This window comes from Saccoglossus kowalevskii, chromosome 6, assembly GCF_978046115.1.
Source record: "Saccoglossus kowalevskii chromosome 6, keSacKowa6.1, whole genome shotgun sequence".
Lineage (NCBI taxonomy): Eukaryota > Metazoa > Hemichordata > Enteropneusta > Harrimaniidae > Saccoglossus > Saccoglossus kowalevskii.
Window position 1 is genome coordinate 16,525,863 of NC_140646.1, and position 24,304 is coordinate 16,550,166.

Below are 24,304 nucleotides of genomic sequence, written 5' to 3' on the forward strand. Positions count from 1 at the left end.
CGAATTAGGGTCATAGGCCAGACCAACACAACACGACCATTTTATACCAGTCGGGCTCACGATCAGGAAACTCTCGATTTTTCTTGCAAAAGACTTCAAAATTACACAAAATCATATCGACTAAAATCGATGAATGTTCATGAAACTATAAAATCATACCTCGTTTCCGGGTTACAGCTAATAGTCATGAAACACTAAGGAAAAAGTAGACGCACATTACAACTGCGTCATAACTATTTAATCTTCGCTGAAGACCTTTAACCCCAGAGTACGCTATACACCAAAAAGTAAAACAGCACTTAAACAGCGCCAAATCGCAAAACGAATAGATCTCACTCCTCAAGAGTTACAGTAACAAATAGCGACTATATACAATATACTTATACTAATATCGACTATAATTTGTATAAGAACTAAAATATTATTAATCAATCAGATTTTGTGAGGGCTCTCGTGGTATATGCAAGAAAGTATTTTACCACGTCATAATCAACATGTTCATATTTTTTAGGCTACTGGATTGGTATATTGTTAGCAGCAGTGTGTCAGAGTATCTTCTATGATATTGCAATCACGAGGATCGATTGGGTACAAGAGGCAGAAAAGGTGATTTCCAATTATAATTTAGGTTGTAGTTGTGACATTACATGTAACATTCATTAAATGAAAGTTGATATATTGGATTTTGGTAAACTTTCCCACGAGATAACAACCTAAATAATACATTTTCCTTCCTTTGCCAGGCTCACATGCGTGCTTGCATCAATATACAGGGCAAGTATACATCTTTAACCATCTCCGATGACGATTTTGCGGAAGACTGTGAAATAGAAAACCTTAATTCAGATGAGAGTACTTCGCTCTGTATGAAAAAGATTGGCTCAACAAAATCATTTTCTACAAATGAACGACCAGCTATCAAATCAATAATAATGAAACGAATTGCGGTCCTTGTTTGTATGATTATGGTTCTTATAGTCGGTGTCTAGATTGAAAGTTCGATGACGTCAAGGGTAAGGGAATTTATGAACGAGGAACTTCAAGTGGACTTGAATTCTACATCTATAGACTGACAGTGTAGTCAGACATGTACATCAAACTTAGATAGAGCCTCGAGAAGTTTAATCCAAGATAACCACCAATTATGACAGATTTATTTCCCACCTTGAAATCTTTTTTAAGATTTTTATAATTAAACATGAAGTGTGATCCATAAAATTTAATTTATATTACAAAAACACTGTTTTGAAATAAAACATTTAAGGTAGAGATTCAATTTATTAGTGAATTTCAATTAAAAATAGTTTTTTTTCGCTATTGATATTGATTTTTTCTGTGACAATTTGACCGTTAAAATTGCTGGTTATTTTCTTGGTAAAACTAAAAAAAACACTCACACGTGGCAATGTTTATGTTCAATTGCCTAATTTGCCTGAGTAAGCAAATCACAGGACTTTTGATTGACAATATGCAAATCGAGATTGTACGTGTCATAGTTCATTAAATCAAGCGCATGTGCAATTATTCTCAAATCAGTTCTCGCTCGCTCGCTAGCAAGGCAAACATTATATTTCCACGGCGTTTTCCCCTATTTTTTATCATTAAATTATGCGTTGTGTGAGAAGAAAGAGAGGTAGAAAGAAGATTCAGAAGAAGCAAAAACTACACTGAAGGCATCAGACCGTGGATCATTTTATGACTAGTACAACGATAAAGTTGGCATCCAAAATTTCGACTTCACTAAAAAGTGAAGACTCATTCTTATTCGGAAAGTTCGGCTAGTTTTGGTTTCCCGCCGAACGAAAAACAAAATCGACGTGAACGTCCAAACGTGACTTACCTTGAAGGTGTGAATCCGAGTTACTGATTGACTGAGAGATTTTATTATTTTTATTTTTTATGGTAACGAAAGTATATTCTAAACGATGTTTCAAATAAAACATAAATAACATAACTGCATTGCGTAGCAGCAAATGATCGTGGTTTCATAATTGTTGATTATTACTATAGTAGTAGTGATAATAATAATGTACAAACAATATTCGTTGAATTGTTATGAAAACTGTTATGAAATGCAAATAAAATTCAACTTAGTTTCATCATAAGCGAACGATTCCGGTCGCAGATAAACGCTCGATGCTGTACGTTATCCGCCATGTTTGTTCTCTTGCATAAGTTCACTTAATCGCTAATTAACCAATAAAAAGCTGAATATAGGACATACCTGTACTATTGATGCAGGCATTTATTCTGCGCATATATAGACAAAGAATATTTTCTTTCAAATGCTTGGTTGGGGAAATTGTCTGCCATATTGAATAATGTATGAGATTACTTTTCGGGACACTCAAATCTACTATTCATGACCAAAAAATAAGCTGCACGCTTGTGGTAATGTTGGTGTGAGTTTTGATAGGTAGATGTGAAACTTGAATGCAGCTTGTTCGTCTTTACATGTTATTTTCACGCGTATATGCCAAAGATATTTCCAAGCTACCTAGTAGTTTAACTATTTTTAGTTAAGGTCTGAATAAAGCTGAAAATCACTTACTTCAAATTACATTTTGCCATATGCATATGCACTTTGGGACAAATTATAGTTGCACGTTTACTTACACGCAAACATTTAAAAATGATAGTACAGAGAAGTTAAAGTACATATTTGATTACCCTCTTCAAAAAGAAGAGTGAATCATTGTCAGAAATTATTACAACAACTAAATATGGCAATTCTAGCAAATTGAAATATATATTCAAAATCGTTTCATACTGCACCAGGTACCATTGAACTTTGCCAAACCCAGACCTAGCCCTCATTAAAAGCATATAGCATGCTCCATTTTTTTAGCAACCAATAGTGGACATAGTGGCTGAACACATTCAGAGGTATACTTTTTTCTTGCATGACAGCAAATTCATCTTGTATCAGTTGGAAATATTGCCCTGTCAGACCTTGTTTTGATAGATTAAAAAAAAGTTTTAACAAGGGATTATTGATGTAGAACAATGTTATTTATTTTAGTTTTATTTGGCCGGCCAGTGCGACGATCATGAAAATGTAAATTCACAGATACAGTTCCAAGTAGATAACTAATAGCCATTGATAGTGCATGTATGTTGGCGGTACCTGGGAGATGTTAAGAGAGCTATGGCAGTCAGTTTCCAAGATCGATTTCTTTTAGACATTGTGTCTTCATAACTACCAGGCTCTTGTACTAGTAATGGTGTGAGCACGACTAGTATAATTAGTATAATACCAAGATACATGTATCCTCGGGGACAGACATCCGGGCATTTTCTACCGCCTGGCAACCCTCGTGGTGAAAACAAAAACCAAAAACCCGCAGAAAACGGTACTTTGCGATGGTTGTTGAGAGTCCCCTGAACAGTGTAACAAGATTAGCCCTACGTGTGTAACATATATGAATTTAGGTGTTGAGGATTACTTCAAAGTTGAGTTTGTGTTGTTTTTTCGAATTTTCACCAGCTCCACCAGCGTTCCACAGCAGCGCGCACAAAGCCCATAGAAATACGTGGTACAGTGGTGCGCGTCTTAGCAACGTGGAACGTCTGTGACGTAGGTTGAGGTTTCTACTGGTGAAAAGAATATATTGCATTGCCAGCGAAGCAATGTGAGCTACGTATGTAGTATACACATTGCTACTAGTGCTCGGCAAACCTCATATTGAACAATTATCAAAATGTAATATTAGTTTTGAACCTGACATTTTTATTATCCTTATTGCATAACATGGTGGAATGTATGATTGCTTTCAGATTCATCGCCGGATACTTTGGAGATAGTAACCAAAAGCTAAGCTGGCAGTAATAATGTCCTAAAATGATTTGAAGTTATTTGAACGTTATTGATTGTGACACAACCGTACAGCTTCAATGCTATCATACCTGAATCATTGAAGGTGACACCAATGTCTGCACTGCATTTCACAGTGCCACATGGTTTCAAATGTTGTTTCCTGTAGGATAGAATTCCATTTATTATACGCAAGGTGAATTGCACAGGGTAAATTTACCTCAATATTATGTAAAATTAATGTCCTTGACTGAAAAGGCGATTGGCGTTTTCCGGTTAATCGCAACGTGTGTTTATGGCAACATAACAATATTAGTTAACAAGATTAATGAACGTCTTCTAAACGATTGATAATTAACTGTTTTAAAATAAGAAGCTCCGACATACCCATCTATTAATTTGCCAAAGTCGTATAGGGATTTTAACAAAATATGCAATTTAACAATGGTAATATATAACCACACTGTGTATATAAGTCATGGATAGTGGGGTTGAAAGTTTATAAAATCGGTTTATGTATGTCAATTATGATGATTTTGAACATGCACTCTCAATGAATAGGCAAGCCAAATCACGTACACCAGTTACCAATGATACATATGGGGCAATAATAATATTCATAATATTATTTTATAGTAACTCGCCCCTAATAATAAAAGGATGTATGGTGTATATTATCATAGAATATAGTGCTATTCACAGAAAACACTGTTCCACCTCGCAATCTTAGTTTTCAAAAATACATTGTATCATTATGCGTTATGGGAAACCGGATTTCTTGTTCGAAATTAAAAGTAATAATTCCACATTTTGATTTTCAACGTTTTCAGTAATACGATGTTTTTAATTCTAAATGAGGAGACATAAAAACGACTCTATGCATAGCTTTTTAAAATGTACAGGCTTTTGAATTAATGGAAATATATAAATTTCGTTCATTTTCAATATAGATTGGCTAATAAATTTGATCGGTTCGTAGGACAATCTCTTAGGTCTAATTTGTAAACAAACGTTTTAATCGCTTTTTTTCAAATTGCTTGAACCTTGAAGGCAATATTCGTCATCCAAGCCACATATATAATTAATAAATGCAATTTTAATGTGTTGCAAAAAAAATCACTAGGTCATATGGTCTGGGGGTCTTCCATGCAAGTATTTACCACTTTGATAAAGCTTAACATTCCACACCGGGCGATGATCGTTCTGCTGCGAGTTTCTGAATTATTTGGATATATTTCAAAATGTATATTGATTGCACTTGTACGTTTCCGACTTGACCTCTGCATGCTTTAAATACAAAAAATGTTTTTCAAAAAAAATCCAGCAATTTTGCAATCTCTTTACACACATTTTGACGGTATTTCATATCATTATACGTTCACCTCGTATGGCCATCGGTTTGTATATATTTTCGGCAAGCTTTCGCTCGTCTTCTGGGTATTATTTTGAAACTGTGGGGTTTGATATTTCAATTTCATTACTTTTGCAATATTTGGAATAAAATTTATATGCTATTTCCTAAATGAATATTGAGGCCGTATGACATTTTCCTAACCTTTAACTGGTCGCTATAAAATGGGATATAACGCTGTATGCAAATTGCATATTCATCTGGTATTACGCAGTTGTAATGGATTGTTGTTGTGGTGCTTTTAAAATCTCCATAATGCTTGTGTGACACGCACAACTAAATATCAATCATGATTTATTATAATCTGCATACTATCGAACTCAGTAAACCATAAATAATTTTAAACAAAAACACCTTCATAACGATGAACCTACTACGTCATGTTACCTACAACTACAAACAAAATCACTTTTGCAGACACTAAATTATCTCGGTTATTTTCATTTGTTTTGCAGTTGTGATATTAAATGGAGTATTGTAAAAAAATAGACATCCAAGCACTAGATTATTAGATTACCTACCAGAAAAAAAGATAAAAATATATAAATAACGAATATTGAGGGCAGTGATACAACATATACATTTTTTATCACTGGTTAACAAAGAATATTGTACATCAAACAGTTGGGTAAACATTTAGGTTAGTATCATTGTCTCTTGTTAGGTTATATATTATTTCACGTTTCTAACCTCTCTATTGTAAGGCACGATGACGCATGTATCATTTGAGCAGTGTAACAAACAGTTAATACCTTGAACAAGAATATCAGTAGATAACATACTGTGCATTATTATTTGATGTAATCATTGCAGTTGGAATAATTAATCAGACATCAGATTAAAAGGCATGCACAACTGTCAGATTTTGAGAGGATTGTTGTCTCTCAAACCTATGTGTTTATGATGTTCATACGATGTAAATTAGGTATTATAATGTAGAAATATATAATATTAAATCGGCATAATAGAAAATACTCCATGGAAAAAACCAATTAATATGATCCACGTCGATCGTCATACAATATATTCACCATGCGTTTCATGTTTCATCTGGTTGTTCAAATGCGATTGGCAAGTTCTATCATCCGGAAATCTCATAATGACCCGTTGCTCAAAGCAGAAAAGTTGTTACACCAGCTTACTAGGTCCTGGTCAGGAATTGGCTTAAATAAGAGAATGTGAGAAAAAAAATACAAAAATGCAATCCATTGAACTGATCGCTTTCAATAAGAATTGGCATTTGAATAAATTGTTAGTCAGATTGTCGGGTTTAAAAATATATCAGAATAATAATATAGATGTTCCTGCAATCTTAGAAAATACGAAAGTTCACATGATTGAATTACATCTGTTATAGTGTAACTGGACGAGAACAAATTTCTACCCAATGATGACTGATAATTTGCATGACACATTTAATTCTTGTCGGTAAATTTTGTGATATAATTTTATTGCCGTCAATCAAAATAACGAGTATTAATTAATTTATTCGTAGTCATGGAAGAGGCCAGATTACCCTTGATAGAGTCCAACAATCAAACTAATTTTAGCGATGACGAGAAAGGGGACGCTAGAAAGGTAGTGGAAGAATTTATGAGTGGCACCTCTGCACATGGACTTCCGAGAATCTTTGACGATAGAGGCATACTTTTTAAACTCTTCTGGATTGCAGTTTTTGTAACGGCACTGACAGTTACAATATTTCAAATACAATTATTGGTCGTGCAGTTCCTGCAAAGAAATGTGAACGTCAGAGTAAGTGAACAAATGTAAAATTATTCTGCTTTACAAATATTTTTTTGATCTTGGTGTTCATAATGTAATCTGTCCCTAAAATACATTGCCACTGTGGTCTTAATTTAATAAGTAGTACAATACATATGCTGCTGACGTTGACAGTTATACAATTTATTTAGTAAATGGATAAACATCTCTGCATATTGACGTATCTTGTAGTTAGCGTTTGTATAGAATTACACTTGTGATCATACCATGCGTTTATTTTCCGAATTTCATGTAACAACACATGAATCAAAATGTTTACTATGAAGAGGATTCATATGGAGAAAATGTATTTTTGCACATTCCAAGATGCTTTGAGCGTCCAACTTGTGGTACACATCCACACATTTCAACAGTGTTGAATTTGTGCACGGTTGCAACTATCCATGACCTTGTACCACATAGTGTATTTTATCAATACTCACACGATCCAAGATGGCGAACAAAATGGCCATCAAATTATATGAAATTTAAAAAAAAAACAAGGTGGTTTCACTGTGATATTAGTATTACCATATAAGTGCACCAGTGAAAGTGTAATTTTACATTGTAGTGGTTCTGTATCTGTACATGTAAGCATGTATGTGTTGATAATATGCCACAAATAATGCTCTGCACTGATGATGATTTTGCCGTCATTTCACGATTTTAAATAATTTAAAACATTGAAACACATATTTCTGAGTGAACACAGTGACTATTGTTTCTAATATACAATGCTGGCAGTTTTCAGTCATCGTCATTATATGTTAGCTTGTTTTGTGTGCAATGAAGCATGTTTGTTCGTGTCATGTACAGAATACAGTACACACTTGATGGAACTATGTCAGCTACATTTTTGTCTGCTACATGAAAACAATCTCCCACATGGGCATTTAATCAAGTTAAGTGACTCTACTGGAGATACCAGCATGAGCTGGAACTGTAGCTGGGTAGCATATTAGTGGAGCCTTTTTTACTAACATTTGGTTGGATGCAATTTGGGTGAGTCTAGTTCTACAGCATTTGTCCTTATTTGCACTCACAACCTAGGGAAAGCAGAGTTTTGCTGTCTTTGTGCCAACATTGGATGGCCAAATTATTTGTTGAGCATGCAATCATGAATGGTTGAGCTTGATTTACAACGGTAACCCATTTGTTCGCAAAACTCCATGTGCTCCTATGTGCTATCACCTCATTTGGCTTAATCAACATTGACGTTGGATAATGGGATAACTCATTATTCAAATGATTACCTGTCTCCTGGACATGATCACATTTCTTTAGGTACATGGCATGTACTGCTTCATATAACCTTTTCAAACACCCATTTTGATGTGCTTACATGATCATCAATTTTCGTTATTGTGTCATAGAATTCATGGGTAAGATGTAGGACCAAGTACTGATGGATTATGGTTTTAATGTTACACTAATTAGCCCTCTTTTTCCATGGTCAAACCTCGTGAATGTGGTTTCACTTTGTATTGAGGTGAATTGTGTGCTTGCCATTAGCATTATTTCAATACAAGCAATAAGTAGCATATTTTTGTGCCCTGCAGTTCAGCTTCAGTGGATAATGTTCAACTCTTGTGTACTTCATGATAAAGAACACTAGTTTGATTAGACAAATCTACCCATAGATTTGTAGTACGATTTACCAAAAAAGAATCACCCAATTCACGTATGAGGTCAGTCATATTCTCTATATTGTGGTTCTGAAATAAAAATTGCAGAAGTTAATCACTAACATTCTGAGTGATCTGATATCCTAGGGATATTTCATTTTCAATAAGCATTTTCAGTACTTTATATACCTGTACCGATATCTGTTTCAGACATCAGTGTACCAATGCTCAGCAGTTCATCAACATTTGCATACCACCTAATCTCAGAATAATGGATAATACTGGCTAAGGTCTTGTTTTACCACATTACTTGTAACAAAATGTGGTACAATTGTTGATCACATGTAAAAACATAGTCTTGTCAAATGTCCTTTGACATGATTTGGTCTTTATCAATGCTGTCTTAATAGAGGGATCTACAGACTTCATGTCTATGAGTGGCAAGTATACAACTTCAGGTTATGGCTTGAAAACAAGACCCAGTTTATGTTTATACTTAAAATTTGGGGCAGTCTTCCGAACTAAGAATATCCCTGAAAAATGCAAGTTCATTTGCTCTTCTTCTGGATAGATACTGATAGGCTTAAAAGTTCACAAGCTAGAATGGGTAGGTTTCTTTGGTCATCGTAGCGATTCACGAGAGTTTTATCGTCATCATGTATTGGCAAAGACATCTCTTCATTCTTGATTCGCCAGATTGTCTTCAGTATCATTGGATGTTTGTTGTTGTAAAATTATCATATTGCATGAGTGAGTAGAGAGCTTTCTGCTTTGTGGTGAAACTGGTTCTAACAATTTGAAAGCATGCCACTGTTCCCACAATTTAATTGATAGCTTTTATATTTACAAATTCCAGAAAAAGTATGTTTCTCTTGTAGAAAATTGTTTAAAAAAGTATACTTTGAGCGTACTTTGAACACATATCTCCAAAACAAATGGATTCAGATCTCTTCTAAAATATAATTGATTAAGTTAAGTAAGGACAGCCGTATAAAAGAGTAAAAAAAAATTAACTAATTTATTTACTTTTCAACAAATAGGCATTGGCATATTTGTTTCTGTGACACTGAGATTAAGAATCTACCAAACTAAATGCCAATGCAAACTTTTCGTATTATCTATATTTGATTATTCACGAACATGCTGTTTTCCTAGCAACCAAATCCACATCTCTTGCAAACTGTACTCGATTGAGACTTATTTCCAAAGGGGAATCTTTCTTGAAAATTTACTGAGAATCAGTATCTTTTTGAGTTATAAATGAAAGTGCTGTTTAGAAGGCAACTATATCCGCATTATACGGTTGATATTATACACTTCTCACAGCTTATCTCATCTTTCCATAAATATCATTTTCACAGATAATAGTGGTAGCATCTCAAGGCCTACCATTTCCAAGCGTTTCAATTTGCAATACAAATAAATTGCGAAAGTCGGCCATCGCTGATTCACCATACAAGGACATTTTAGAAGTAGACACGGATATAGTTCGGCCTTACTTTGACGGTAAGTGCACAGGTCATTTTTTCAGTCCTTAAAAACGGAGATTTATGGATTGACCCCCATGCTTGCGTGTCCACTCCGTCTCGGACATGCCTGAGCCAATCAAAGCAAACTTTACACATATATTATATATCATAGGCTACATATATATGTCCATTCATCAAAGTTGCTATCAATGTATATTGATGGATTATGTTCAAACATGGTACATAATTTGTTTATAATGATACACTGATGCACGTCACTTGTTTTGTTTTTTCATATCAGTTTCAAAATGGCCGTAATGGTGTAATTTTTTGTATAAAAAATGTTGTTCCGGACCATATCTCTCTGACACACCTTGAACGAAAAAGCTCAAATTTCATAGGTACACCATACATCATGTCGCCCATACATTTGTTTGACAATCGGATTCAATATGGCCGGATGGTGGCCATTTTAATTAATTAAAGACGATTGGAATATCAACAACTTTGACGCTCAAACTTAGATTTATAGATTAGAATATCTGATAAATAAAAGTGTTATAAGCCAACAACAAATATGTAAGAATTGTATAAAAGGGTGGTGCTCGTTGTGTTTAATATAAGTGTCTATATATATATATATATATATATATATATATATATATATATATATATATATATATATATATATATATATATATATATATATATATATATATATATATATATATATATATATATATATATATATACAAGGCCTGTAAACCGTATATATATGTTTGTCAAATATAAACTCGAGCTGCACGACGACCACTACCTTTCGAGAGTTGTCTGTATGTCAATCATCCTACTTTCCAATATTCAATTTAATTGTTGTTGTTTTATATTAATCATGATACAATTTTTTCAAATTTTAGAACAAAATGGCAATTTGTCTACAGTTCTCAAAATGAATGACGACACATTAAGTGTATCTGAATTAGCCACATATGTTTAAGAGCGATAGGAATGATTTCACTATAGGAGCATTCTAGACATACTAATCACGTACTGTTAATCAAGGAATAAGTGTAACATATGTTCATTACAGTTCATGGATGCCTTCTCGGCGACTTTCAATGCAATAACACTGGCTGCATTAAAAGTTACCTTAAATGCGATGGATTTGATAACTGTCGAGACCTCAGTGATGAACAAGGTTGTGAGTATGGTGAGTATAACTAAGACACATCAGTATTTATTTATTTATTTATTTATTTATTTATTTATTTATTTATTTATTTATTTATTTATTTATTTATTTATTTATTTATTTATTTATTTATTTATTTATTTATTTATTTATTTATTTATTTATTTATTTATTTATTTATTTATTTATTTTGTTTCAAACAAATTGCACTGGTAAAAACTAGTTTTTCGCATAAAACATTTCCTCCTTCCTTCCTTCCTTTTTTCCTTTCTTTCTTTCTTCCTTCCTTCCTTCCTTCCTTCCTTCCTTCCTTCCTTCCTTCCTTCCTTCCTTCCTTCCTTCCTTCCTTCCTTCCTTCCTTCCTTCCTTCAATCGTTCATTCAATCGTTCGTTCATTCGTTCGTTCATTCGTTCGTTCATTACTTCCTTCCTTCTCCGAATAACCTTGCACATTAAACGACAGTTCAGGTGTAAGTCTTACACATTCAGGGTTGATTTTAGTTACATCATGATACAATACCAATGGTAAATGCACCACTGTAATAACATAAATAGCCCAAATGAATTTAACACTGCCTGTTCTGTGAGTATATGATACATGTATACATGTACAGACAGAATACAGAAATGAAACCATATAAAAACTGATGCCCAGCCAGACATTTGCTGGTAGCGGGAAGCATCCAGTAGACAATCCTGTCGGTGACAGTTCTGAGCTGTACTCCTCCATGCCTCACCAATCCCTTGACCTCATACCAAGATTCCTTCTTTCGGAAATATCTTATATCATTTACCAATTATAAAGTGAATATAACTCATTCTACGTAAAAGTACTACAACTAGGAGAAGCAAATAAAAATATGTGTTCTTTCAAATTTACTGTTGAAATCTTAAATAACTGACGTAACTGCCAGTTGAGCAGTATCTACTGTGTCCAAAATATCATATATATAGTTTTATCACGACCACAATAGATTGCAATGCTCGCACTTGTGTTGTATATTTATGACAAACAATACGTAGAAAGTGTGAGTTTCTATAGTGAATTTCTTTGGTCACAACAGAATAAATGTACTCGAAACTGTAGGTTTATATTTGTAAACCCACACTTGTTTCTTATACTACCAAAAAAAGCGATAACAAACATGGTAAATGGCTATGCAAATGCACAGTGCTGAACACAGGTTAATTTACATAAGTACAAACAATGTATTGTGCATTTTTTTAGTTCAAACCTCTTCCTTAGCAAACCTTTTCAAGAGTTGAGGAAGACCCCCTTATATAAGATGCGAGGTCTGATTTACAATAACATATGCCACAATTATGCAGCAATTATGCAGGTTTACAAAATATGACAGTTATCTGTAGCACTTAGCAAATAAATGCAACTGACACTTTCAACTTTATTATTTATTTGTGGCATAATTACGAAACATTTACTCAAAATTGTGGATTATCAAATATAAAGCGCAACGCTTTTCGTCAAAGTCTTTTAACGCCGTGGATCACATGATCAAAATGATCAAAAGTGGTATAAACGCATTAATCATCCTCTAATGGATATTGAATATGTTTCTCCCATACACAAACTCTGTTTAGGTAACTGTGGCAGTGATCAATTTAAATGTGACACGGGAAGTGACATGGGAATATGCATCAATAGCGCATTCCAATGTGACAGACATATACAGTGCTATGGCGGAGAAGATGAGGATGACTGTGGTAGGTCATAATTCAGTATTACATAAGACCTCATTCGACATCTTATTTGACTATCATTCGTTATTTTATTGTATGTCAAACGGACTTATATTCCGCACTAAGTGAGAACATTTCTCCATGATTAATCACAATATTTGTTATTTATTTATTTATTGAGTTCTAAAAATAAATGTTGAAAAAATATTGTGTGTTCTTATTGATTGTGATTGTAATAATCATGTTAATCAATCCTATGCAGAGACAAATCGGGTTTTGGCTAACGTCATTTGTGATACTCATCATGTGTTCTCACCATGCAAATAAAGTAACAATTGATGGTAAACAGAACTTTTTGTTGGTAAAAGTATCGGGCGTGGACGTTTGAGGGTTACCGCAATCGACAATAATACAGATAGTAACATCCGCCATCGAGGGCGTTTTGTCTCAAACAGCGCCATCTACTTATAAAATGACTCTTATCAGGGTATGCTAATTTCCATCTGCAGGCGCACTGACGAGGTTAGTTGTTTTTATATGCAAGTTATTCTGCATACATTTTTCGCAGGATTTTTGTCCTACTATATTATTTCTCAATAGTGGCTTCTCCCGATGATTTTCTTTAAATATTGTGTTAATACTTATTCTATGTGTTTTCAATCATGTATTTAATCATCTAGCTGAAGAAGCCCTGTTTTCAATACGGAACGCATCAGTGTACAGTTAAATGTTATACACATATGATCCTATTTTGAAGTGATAATAACTAATAACCACGTTTAATAAAAATGTGTAGTTTGAGAAATTATTACCAACAAATTCCTGGTCAAAATGTTCCAGGTACCAAAATTGGATATTGCGCCCCTGGGAATCTCCGTTGTGATAATGATCGTATGTGTATAGAACCGAGTTGGAAGTGTGATGACATTACAGACTGCCTGGATGGAACTGATGAAAATTGCAATATTTGTGAAAATATCACTGCGAGATGTCAAGGTATCTGTGACGTACTATTTTGCAGCTAAGCTTATCACGAGTTTTCGCTCTCTGATCTTCTTTTGCCTTTTGCTTATTTTTTAATTTTTTATTAACATACAGATTATATTGACATAATTATTAACATCCTGTGTTAAGCTTCTTACATACACATAATTGACCTAGTATCACTGCTGCAGCATATCTGTATATGTGATTAGTATAGACCTAGGTGATTGTAGTTGAGGTAGCCTGAATAGGTGAATCGCTGCGCTGTCTTATATGCCAGTATAAGAGTTTTAGTTGATTATCGCTTATGTACTAAAATAAACCAAGGGGTGACCAAGGATGTATTTAGTAAAGGTTTGCATCTGCTGTGAAATGTGTGTTGATCATCGAACTTAGTAAATGCACGTATATATTATCTAAAAAAAGGCTGAAATAAATCGTGCAGAAAACACCACATCTCATTATGTAACGAGACAACCAACAAACAAAAATACAAAAGGTACATAGACGTACGGTTTTTTACTGTGCCAAATATCCAATATTTTCATGAATTACCACTCGCACCGAAAGTGAACGCCGACGCCTTCAAAATGAAAACGGCGAGTATTTTTACTGGTTGATCGTTTGACGATCACGTTGTCAAAGGCGACAAACCAACAACAGTCGTTTCAAAACTTGGTTATTTATATTCGGCCCTTCAAGATTAGACAACGTCTTCGCTTGCAACACTAATTTAGTGAAAGTAATAACCAATATTCATCACGAACAAGTTCTAGTAACCAAATACTGGGAAATACTGTGTCTATTTTTAGTCTCTGTGATGTGATGTGATGTGATGCAATTTCAGTCATTGCCCACAAATTTGTTATTTTCAGATATTAGCTTGCGTAACACAATCGTGCAAATGCTCAAACGTCAGGAAGTGGTCGTCTGTTACTATTAGTATTTTGTATTTTGTCTATTTTCCATGCATCATTTATTTGTACGTTTCTTTAAAAAAAATGTAGACAGTATACGCATGCAGAACCGACCCACAACATATAACATCCGCTCTATCGACGCATGTAAACACCACTTCTGCACCGTACAATCGAAAACGACCCACGAATACGACGTTGTATAAGTTCACGACCACCAGTGATCGCTATTATTATATTAGAACCTGGCGCCAGTGGAAAACTACGCATAGTCAATGACGGACTCGTTAGATCCGTGGATATTCGCTGGAGATAAATGGAAAAGCAGCCATCACATTTGTAAACCTCATAAACCTTCACAGACTGTTGGCAGCCCCAAAAATGTCGGCAATGTCCTTTACATTGTTTATCCAATATGACTTTGTTTATCATAGTTTAAATTAATCGCAAGCTTATAAATTAATCCCACGTCTTCTAGATAATCTTAATTCTTGCAGCTAGCCACACACTTAATAATATTTACATAGCACGTCTTTATTTGTTGCGTAACTGTGCCGATATGTTATATAAATGAATGTTAGGTGTATATAAATCAATGTTCTTAGTTAGCAGTCAAACAGTATACTTCGTGTTGCTTAAGTATTATCACCTTTCCTTTTAGCTTACCCACTACTATACGAGTCGCACACATTTTTAATATGAACAGCGGTTCATGAAAGATTCACACTTTCTGCTGTGATTTTTGTAATGGTCATGTATGATTTCAAGTTAAACTTTTGTTTTGCACAGAATGTGAAGAGGGCATGTACGAATGTGATGGTGGTGGATGTATTCCTGAATCGTTCATATGTGATGGAATTGTGGACTGCATTAGCGGAGATGATGAGAGTTGTAATGGTACAGGTATTGTATCAAAATATTCGACAAACGTGACACAAAGACATGTTTTACACATACACATCAGATTCTTGTCGACGTAAAATTCGTATACTACAGAGTACGTGAACGCATCTATAACTGTTTCTCAGATATACGTGGGCAAATTTCAATCAAACTTGATAAGATGTTAGTATATTTCAGCATACAATTCTGTAATGTTTTACTGTCCGTGATCTCAGTGTCAGATTGGTTTGTCTGGCGAGTAATAATCAACTTTGTTTCTATATATAAAGTTAGTAAACTAATGTCTTTTTCATACCATGCCTTTTGGCCACTTTCATTATGAGCTGGTGGCTATCACTAATATTTAGTATAATACATATTGGATAATTCATATGAACCCCTTTATTTTTGCAACCTAAAATGACATCTTCATCTCCGTATTTATTTATTTATGTATTTATTTAATGCAATATATTATACAGATCGTGTTTACGTGGTTCAGTTTCAGTTTGTATGTTTGACCAGTTTAAATGCAACAGTGGACAATGTATTCCAATATCCTGGTTATGTGATGGTTTGATGGACTGTTCAGACGACTCCGACGAATTATCCTGTGACAGTAAGTAAAAATAGATAAATCTATTCAGTTTTCCGTCTACCATAATCTAACCATTTTAATGTATTTTCAGTGATGCTTATTAGGCAGCATTTGTAGAAAATAGCAAGTATATAATAAAAACATTATAATTCTGATTATTTCTAAACTAGCTGGTGACTGGTTTACTTGTGATGGAAACAGAACAATACCACCAAACTCGGTATGCGATCATTTCAATGATTGTACAGATTCAACAGATGAAGATATTGCACTATGTTCAAGTAAGTCCCCTTGTTTAACAGCAGTGTTTATTGTTAATATTTTCACTTATATACATAAGCTCGATTACTAATGACAGTATTGTGGTAGAATATATATCGGTTGTCGCTTTAAAAAGCAGGGCTAAGCAATAGTAACTTATTCTTTTGACAAGTTCTGTGTTTAGTATTGTTATTTGGTAACATAGTTTGGTCGGGAAGAAATTAGTTATGCTATAACAATATAATAAAGTGCTTCTGTGGTTCTGTGGCGCATATTACTATAGCAGTGTTAGCTGACATTGGATCATGACTAATTTAATTCGAATCGAGGCATGTGACAATATCAAGGAGCAGCCAGGGAGTTGTGCTAACATATCACATTACAACTGAACAAGTAGAATGTGCATGAGTATAGTGACATCCACTCGCGGACTTGACCTAAGTTACTATTCTATGGGACCGTTGAAGTGCATGAGGGTGTACACCCTGTCACACCTGTGAGTGAACTGTGGGGAGTACTACCCTAGTCCTCATGTTACACTGGAAATCCCAAAACAAACCAGAGCGAGTACCACTGAAGGTTTGATAGGACCAGAAAATCTATATTCATTGAGCGAAGGGGAAAGATCACAAATGTTTGGACTTTCATTGATGAACTTAAGAATGAACCGTCAGCCATCGTTAGGTTGATATTTTGAAGATAGAATTGAAAATGTATATTTTGGTTTTAAAGTGTATGTAAGTCTCTGTTGCTACACATATGACCGTATTGTAATAATATAATACAATTTGAATTTGGCTTTATTACATATTCAGATACTACTGCCTTTCCAAGTAATATTTCAGGTAAGTAAACAAACATGTTATCAAAGTTTTCACAGATGAATTTCATATTTGAGAGATTACATGCACAAAATTGCAAATGATTTTACATAATTTAATGAAATTGCATGTACAAAGATTAAGAAAATCACTAACTCAGAATATGTACATAACTCAGGGTTTACGTGTGATAAGTCTGGCAAAGAAGTAAGCACGTCATTTCTGTGTAATAATGTTGTTGACTGTGACGATGCTAGCGATGAAGAAGGATGTCCAGACGGTAAGTGATATCAAAATATTGATAACAAGTCAACCTCCCGGAAGTTGGAAAATTTATCCCCCTCTGATCGAAATCGTAATGTCAAAATTAATGGGAAACCACTTGAACAAACAACGTCTGAAAAAATGCTTGGTGTTGGCGTTCATAGTTGGAAGGAACACATTAAGTTACTTTCTAGAATAATTGGCGCATAAAGCGCATAAAGAAATATTTGCCAATTCCTAATAGAATTACACATTATAACTATTTCATTTGCCCCATTTACATATTGTTGCTCAGTTTGGGCTTGTCATCAGGTATTTCGGCTACAGTGCGGCTCATGTCATTATTGATGTTTTAGGCAAACACTCATCTAAAGTTCGTATTAGATCTCTTCGTTGGTTACCATTGCATGATCTTGTCGATTTTCGCATAGCAAATCTAGATTTTGTGTCATATATAAACGTGCTGCAAGATCAATATGAAGTATCAAATAATATTCCTGGCTTCGGCGGTGGGCTATTGCTTGTATATTATTTTAGAAGTTCAGCTTGATAAGAAAATGTTCTATTTGAAGTCTTGTGTAGAAAGTCTTCTGCTCACAACAGTGGTTAAATGAAATGGACCTAAGAACAAGCATTTTAAACACATTGCTTTTCGCACTCTCGAGTACGAGCACCAAGTACTATCAAATGAATTGTGTTGAACAGTTACAAAATAATGTTATAATAAAATAACATTAATTACAAAATACATTATAAATTACAATTATAATTACAATTACGAAATAAATTATTACTTTGCTGCGTACACCATGTTGTCATTTTGAAATTGTAAGTGAGGAATCTAAAAATATTGTTTCTTTTAATTACATTATTGAGAGTAGTACTGTCATTTACTCTACCACTAAAAGTGCAACTGTGAAATGGTGCCGATTCTTTACTTTGTTGTGAAATTGCTGCGATGCCATATACTGTTGTTGTTGATCAAGAGTTTTCTGGGGATGATGGTGAGACTTACATTTCAAACAATCTCGACACTGACTGCTTCGCTGGGTGCAGTGCATGCAGTTTTCATCATCAGAGTGATCTTTCGTTTCTTGAGTAGTTAAATTCTACATATCTCGTCCCAATTTAACTCCTGTACGCGGTAGCTAGCTTTCGTGAGTAAAACCATTACGCCCAGGCCTGCAATATGAAATCAAACCACACTTTCTGACTCGGGAATCGGGTCGCATGACGACAAACCACACCACACTTCAGCAAGTCGTAAGTGCAGATTGTGAATCGTTGTTTTATCGTTCGTCTGACTTGAGCAAAAAGAACATCATGAATATGTTGGCTGCTTTGAATTCACAGTAGGGGATGATGGTATGTGGCACAGTGGAAAATTTCGATGGTGATTGTTTAAGTAAATCCCTCGTATATCGTACTAAATTATGTCTTTTTTGCACACGACAACATAATGACTAAAATAATACAACACACTGTGAAGGTCAAAGAGATTTGTTTATTTAATCAGTTCAAACATGGAATACACATAGTGGATGTTACTCACAGTTACTAATAACAAACAATGAATATATTTGATACATAGAAATACAAATAAAATAAAATAAAATAAATGCGATACCGATATTTACTTTATGAGGCATTCATTTTGAAAAAAAGTTTAAAACGAAATTATTGCGAATTGGGCCAACCAATATTTCACAATGATTTCTATTACCATTTTTACGTGGAAATATATCAACGTTTTGTTGAAAATGGGAAATCTTTTTTAAAATGCAATGAAAAGTTTTCTTCGCTGCAAGCACTGCTCCATCTAAGCAGTCATGAAATGTTGAGCTTACAACACATGTACACAGAGTACATACATGTATATACATATATAAACGCATATGTGTGGTAAAATTTTGAACTCATTTTGACTGCATTGTTAGTATCAACGATTATTTTGTATATAGTCATCTGTATTATGTTATTCTTACAGACAGGGTAGCATATTACCAGCCGAGTGCAGATGACATGTTGAATATGTATCCTGAAATCAGTAAGAACCGATCTCTATGTGTGGACTTCGTTGACAACTACTATCATGATCACATGCTCGGACGAGTTGTCAGTGAAGATCCTGCGGACTGGCATGGATTTTTTGCATATAGCACCAGTCCTGATTACAGTGATTTGGAAAATGTTGTGAAACTAACCGAGGATGATATTTCCAAATATGGTCACCAGTTGAACGATTTTATACTGGAATGCACGTTTGATGAAAGTGCGTGTAATATGACAAGGTAGATATTGTAATGCACTTGAATAACCCCACTTACCCCAGATTGAATAAATTATTTTGTACTTTACTATTTGATTTATATGATGTAATGGGCAGAAATGAAAATAATACATCAATCAATGATAAAGGTGTTAACAATTATGTATATCTTACATATATGTTCTTTAGTTTTTGGCAACTACTTTTGACAATCCAGTTTAAATCTACATTTATGATGTGTATAACACACGTTGATAAGCAATACAGGTAAAGGTATCGTCAACTAATAACTAAAAATGTCCATGATAGAATATAATGTAATTTTCACAATTACCCACTGTTCAGTTAATGTACCACAAATCTGGAAATCTCCTTTAATTAATAGTTCAATTAAAGTTTCCAGTCACTGGCATGGTATATTTGTTCTCTGTATTGCATTTAAAATTGTATCCTGGGACATATATCATGATGGCAGATCGAAGATCAATATTTGTTTTGCATAAAATTGTATGGAACTTTACCAAAGCTCATTCCCCCATAAATTAATACAATTCGTGCCCAGGGTATCTGATTTGTGGTGTTTGTCGTACATTCACACAAATGAAAGGAAATAAATTTAGGAAGTCATTACGATTAACATGGCAATAAGAAATATTTTGACTTGTATGAATTGATATCTATATCACACTTATTTCAGCGACATAGTAGAATTCCACGATGACAAGTACGGCAATTGTTTCCAGTTCAATCCAACCACAGGAAATGGGAGAATTCGTTTTGCCACCAAAACAGGCGCAAGATATGGTACGTTTTTAAATATATATTTGCCTTAAACGATGGTTCGGCTAATATTCATTAAAACTAAGATAACAAAATAACGGAACACATTATTTCTTTATATATTACAGGACTAAAGATGACACTTTTTACCGAGCAAGATGAATACATCAGTGTGTATGGTCGGGATTCTGGTGCAAGGGTTGTGATTCATCCACCACATGTCCCTGCCATCCCATGGTCTGAAGGAATAACTATTACCCCGGGAAAGGATACTTGTATAGGAATAAAAGAGGTAGACAATATCATAATATTTACATGGGGGAAACTACATGGCTAAAAAGCAGCATAACCATATACATATTATAACGAACCAGCACATTTTCATGATTATGAGACAGCTCGATTCACAAAAAATAGCTAGATGATCATTCTTTGGTCATAGGATGTTTATTTCTATATTCAATATGTTTTCCTTAAACATGTCGAAGATCATTTCATGCCGGACTGTATAACGAAACAGATTAAATTCCCTTTTCTAATGTATACTTCCAATAGACAAGAATACATCGGGAGTCCCAGCCTTATGGCAACTGTACGTACATCACTGATTTTGAATCCATATATGGGAATTATTACACAGAAAAGGTGAGTTAATTGTATGAAGGAAGTAGCGTATATTATTTACACATTTGTGGGTTTCTAGGATTTGCTGGGTAAATTAATTTTACAATTCAGAAAGAAGAATAACAGCATTTTCTGATAGACAGTCTGATGAATTAATTTGCCCCATGGTAAATATTTAATACTGTCAAAAAATGAACTCAAAATGTAGATGAACCATTGAAGCCGTAATATAGATGCCATGCATGCTTTAAGCGTGTGGACACACATGATTTATGTAAAAATGTGCCTTGATACAAACAAACCATTATGATTATCCTGATTTACTGATACAATTACTGACAATCATAATATCGACGATCTGTTTTTTTTTTGCTTTCTGGTAAAGGCATGTGAAGAATCATGTATACAAGATAGAATGGTGAAGCTATGTGGATGTGTTGATACTATGTTGAAGAATACATTCCCAAGATGTAAACTTCTTGATAGGGAACAAGGTATATTAACCGTTGTATAAGTAAATAGAGTTAAACAAACCCAAATAACGTGTAGCTTCAGTTGATAAAGTACCACTAATTAGATACGTTTGATACCAATTGGCATATGAAAGGTCGAGATAACAATTAGGGCAGATATTGTAATTTAGCATGTCTTACTGTAAAAAATGTAGTATACAAGCTCTACCTAAATATTTAAGATAAAAAAACGTATACATTTTGGAATAAAACAGAAATTGTCCCAGTTAATGTATGTAGATGAATGAAATTACAATATTAAAACAATCTACAGTAGGTATTTTCATGCACCTTTATGGCGCAAGGCATAAGCATGTGGAACTTAATAAGTTTAGTTGGCCCAACCAGGGCCTTTATTCTTCACATTTTAAGACATTTAGGAAGTGTCGAAGTCACCAAATCCAATTTACCAATACATGTGTATTGTTGTTTTACATACAATACATATATAGTCCACAATTAAAAACGTTAATCTATTTATTTTAATGTAAAAGTATTATGATATTAGATTTAGCCATGTGAACTTTTACAGACACATGTATGCAGTTTATATATTATCTTGCACACAAACAATTATTAGACTGCGATTGTGACAAGCCGTGCACGTGAGTATACACATATATGTAGTATTCTATCATAAAAGTTTCTATGTTTTTGCAGTTATGCATCTTATTTGTGTTAGATTATATACGTACATATAAGGCATACAAATTGCACTGAGTCATTCGCACCACTCACATGGATATTTTTAAGCGTAAGAACACTTTGCACTTTGGTAACTAAGTACTACACGGCCAATTCGTACAACCTGTTGTATTAACAGGAGTCAATACTTTTTAAAAATAGAAATTGTCTTATTTTCAGTGAGAGTTGGTATGAAATAGATGTATCCCAGTCCACGTGGCCTTCTAAAACGTACCTGGTGTGTATCTAATTATGCAAGTAGTAATTCTTAAAATGTGTTTTCATTCATACTACATCAATGTGAGACTTCAGCCATCATATATGTGATAACTAAGACAAACTACTGCGATATTATATTATATGTCAGTTGCACTCATGAACAAAATTGTGTTGCAGAAACATTTGTTGAAGCAGATTCATTATACTAATGCTAAAACGAAAAATCTTCACGATTTTCAGGGAGTAAGGTATGTATTATGTTTTTGTTTCTGAAATACAAGATTCTTAGACACTATAGATTGCATATATATAATAATAATAACTAAAATTGAATACATCTCAAGGAATTAAACAACATGTTGACAAGTCACGTGTTTTTTTTTTCCAGTGAAAATCTCATACGATTGGAAGTATTCTTCTCAGAACTTAATTACGAAGATATATCAGAGAGACCAGCTATCACAGTGAGTATATGTTGAAACATAAATGCAACTCAAAATCAGGTGATTATGAAATGTTATAAACTGGAATAGTATATAATAAGATTATTATCCCAATGCAGTTGTATGAGAGTGAACAATTTGATCGGGGTTACATCCGCTCAAAATAATAACATAGTACCAGTAGGAATTGATTGATCAATTGAATAACAATTATTCACACTTATTTCCCACGAAATCACTTAATTCTAATTGTTCAATTGCAGCGTGACAGTTCTGGCCTCCTATTTAATACAAATTTTGGTGCGCATGCACTATTTCTTAATAAAGTTCTTTTATTGACTATTACTATTTTTCAACAGGAGGAAAACTTACTCAGCGCTATTGGTGGCACCCTCGGTCTTTATATCGGATTTTCGTTTATAACCATAGTGGAATTGATGTTGTTGGGATTTGACCTTTCGCGTAGCGGATGTGGAAGAATATACAGTAACAAATGAATCACTGGAAATGCATTTAGCTTTCGTTCTGACGAAATTTTATATATATAATATATATAGTCAAATGACATATACGTTTTTCTTCATTCACTAGAACCTGGTTATAAATTATGCTGGCATAGCAAATCCATTCTAATGTAATTCTGCTCACTCGTTCTAATCATTCTTGAACTGCCTAGCTAACTTCTAAAAATATAATTAATTGTGGATAGGGTTAAGAGGTTGACGTTGTATGAATGTGCTTGCTTGTAATGCTGTGAATTTCTGTATTCTAAAAAAAAACAAATAGTCTTAATTATTATGTTGATGAGGTATTAGTCGTTTCCGATGATTTCATTAATTCTGTCATTCTAACTAGCCGTTATTAGAAATTAAATATTTATTGTAATCTATTGTGACACTGGTTCTCACCACAATAGCTTACGACCCCCCTGCCAAATGCAAGTACAACTGAAACTAATATCTACATATTTACATGAAAAATTTTCCACCTATGCGGATCTGTATGTGCAGGAGTTTTACGACCGTATGCCCTTACTGACGTCAACCAAACTTGTTATGTGAGAAGTTGGCACC

At 34.0% G+C, this 24,304-nt stretch overlaps 1 protein-coding gene and 1 long non-coding RNA gene across 3 annotated transcripts; both read left to right on the forward strand.

Annotated features, from left to right (window-relative positions):
- Positions 1–551: 551 nt before the first annotated feature.
- On the forward strand, positions 552–3,878 carry LOC146741832 (uncharacterized). The gene is made up of 3 exons (XR_014929792.1): positions 552–606; positions 744–1,013; positions 3,778–3,878. It is a non-coding gene; the product is annotated as an uncharacterized LOC146741832 (long non-coding RNA).
- Positions 3,879–5,797: 1,919 nt separating this feature from the next.
- Positions 5,798–24,120, forward strand: LOC144357001 (uncharacterized). 2 transcript variants are annotated; one of them, XM_085500765.1, is made up of 21 exons: positions 5,798–5,865; positions 6,721–6,980; positions 9,976–10,120; positions 11,174–11,293; positions 12,875–12,997; positions 13,814–13,969; positions 15,664–15,777; positions 16,259–16,375; positions 16,525–16,635; positions 17,431–17,460; positions 17,615–17,716; positions 19,688–19,991; positions 20,667–20,773; positions 20,878–21,041; positions 21,305–21,394; positions 21,759–21,867; positions 22,418–22,490; positions 22,750–22,807; positions 22,966–23,036; positions 23,177–23,252; positions 23,591–24,120. In XM_085500765.1, exons 2-21 carry the CDS (start codon positions 6,723–6,725, stop codon positions 23,726–23,728), a joined length of 2,466 nt encoding a protein of 821 aa, XP_085356891.1. In that variant the 5' UTR covers positions 5,798–5,865; positions 6,721–6,722; the 3' UTR covers positions 23,729–24,120. The 2 variants fall into 2 exon arrangements, with proteins under 2 accessions (XP_085356891.1, XP_085356892.1); XM_085500766.1 differs by having other exon boundaries at positions 15,664–15,771.
- The last annotated feature ends 184 nt before the right edge of the window (positions 24,121–24,304 follow it).

Coding starts and splice junctions, on each gene's coding strand:
- LOC144357001 (XM_085500765.1), top strand. CDS start 6,723: ATGGAAGAGGCCAGATTACCCTTGATAGAGTCCAACAATCAAACTAAT. Junction 16,376..16,524: donor CGACGAATTATCCTGTGACA/GTAAGTAAAAAT, acceptor TTTCTAAACTAG/CTGGTGACTGGTTTACTTGT. Junction 21,395..21,758: donor GGAATTATTACACAGAAAAG/GTGAGTTAATTG, acceptor TTTCTGGTAAAG/GCATGTGAAGAATCATGTAT.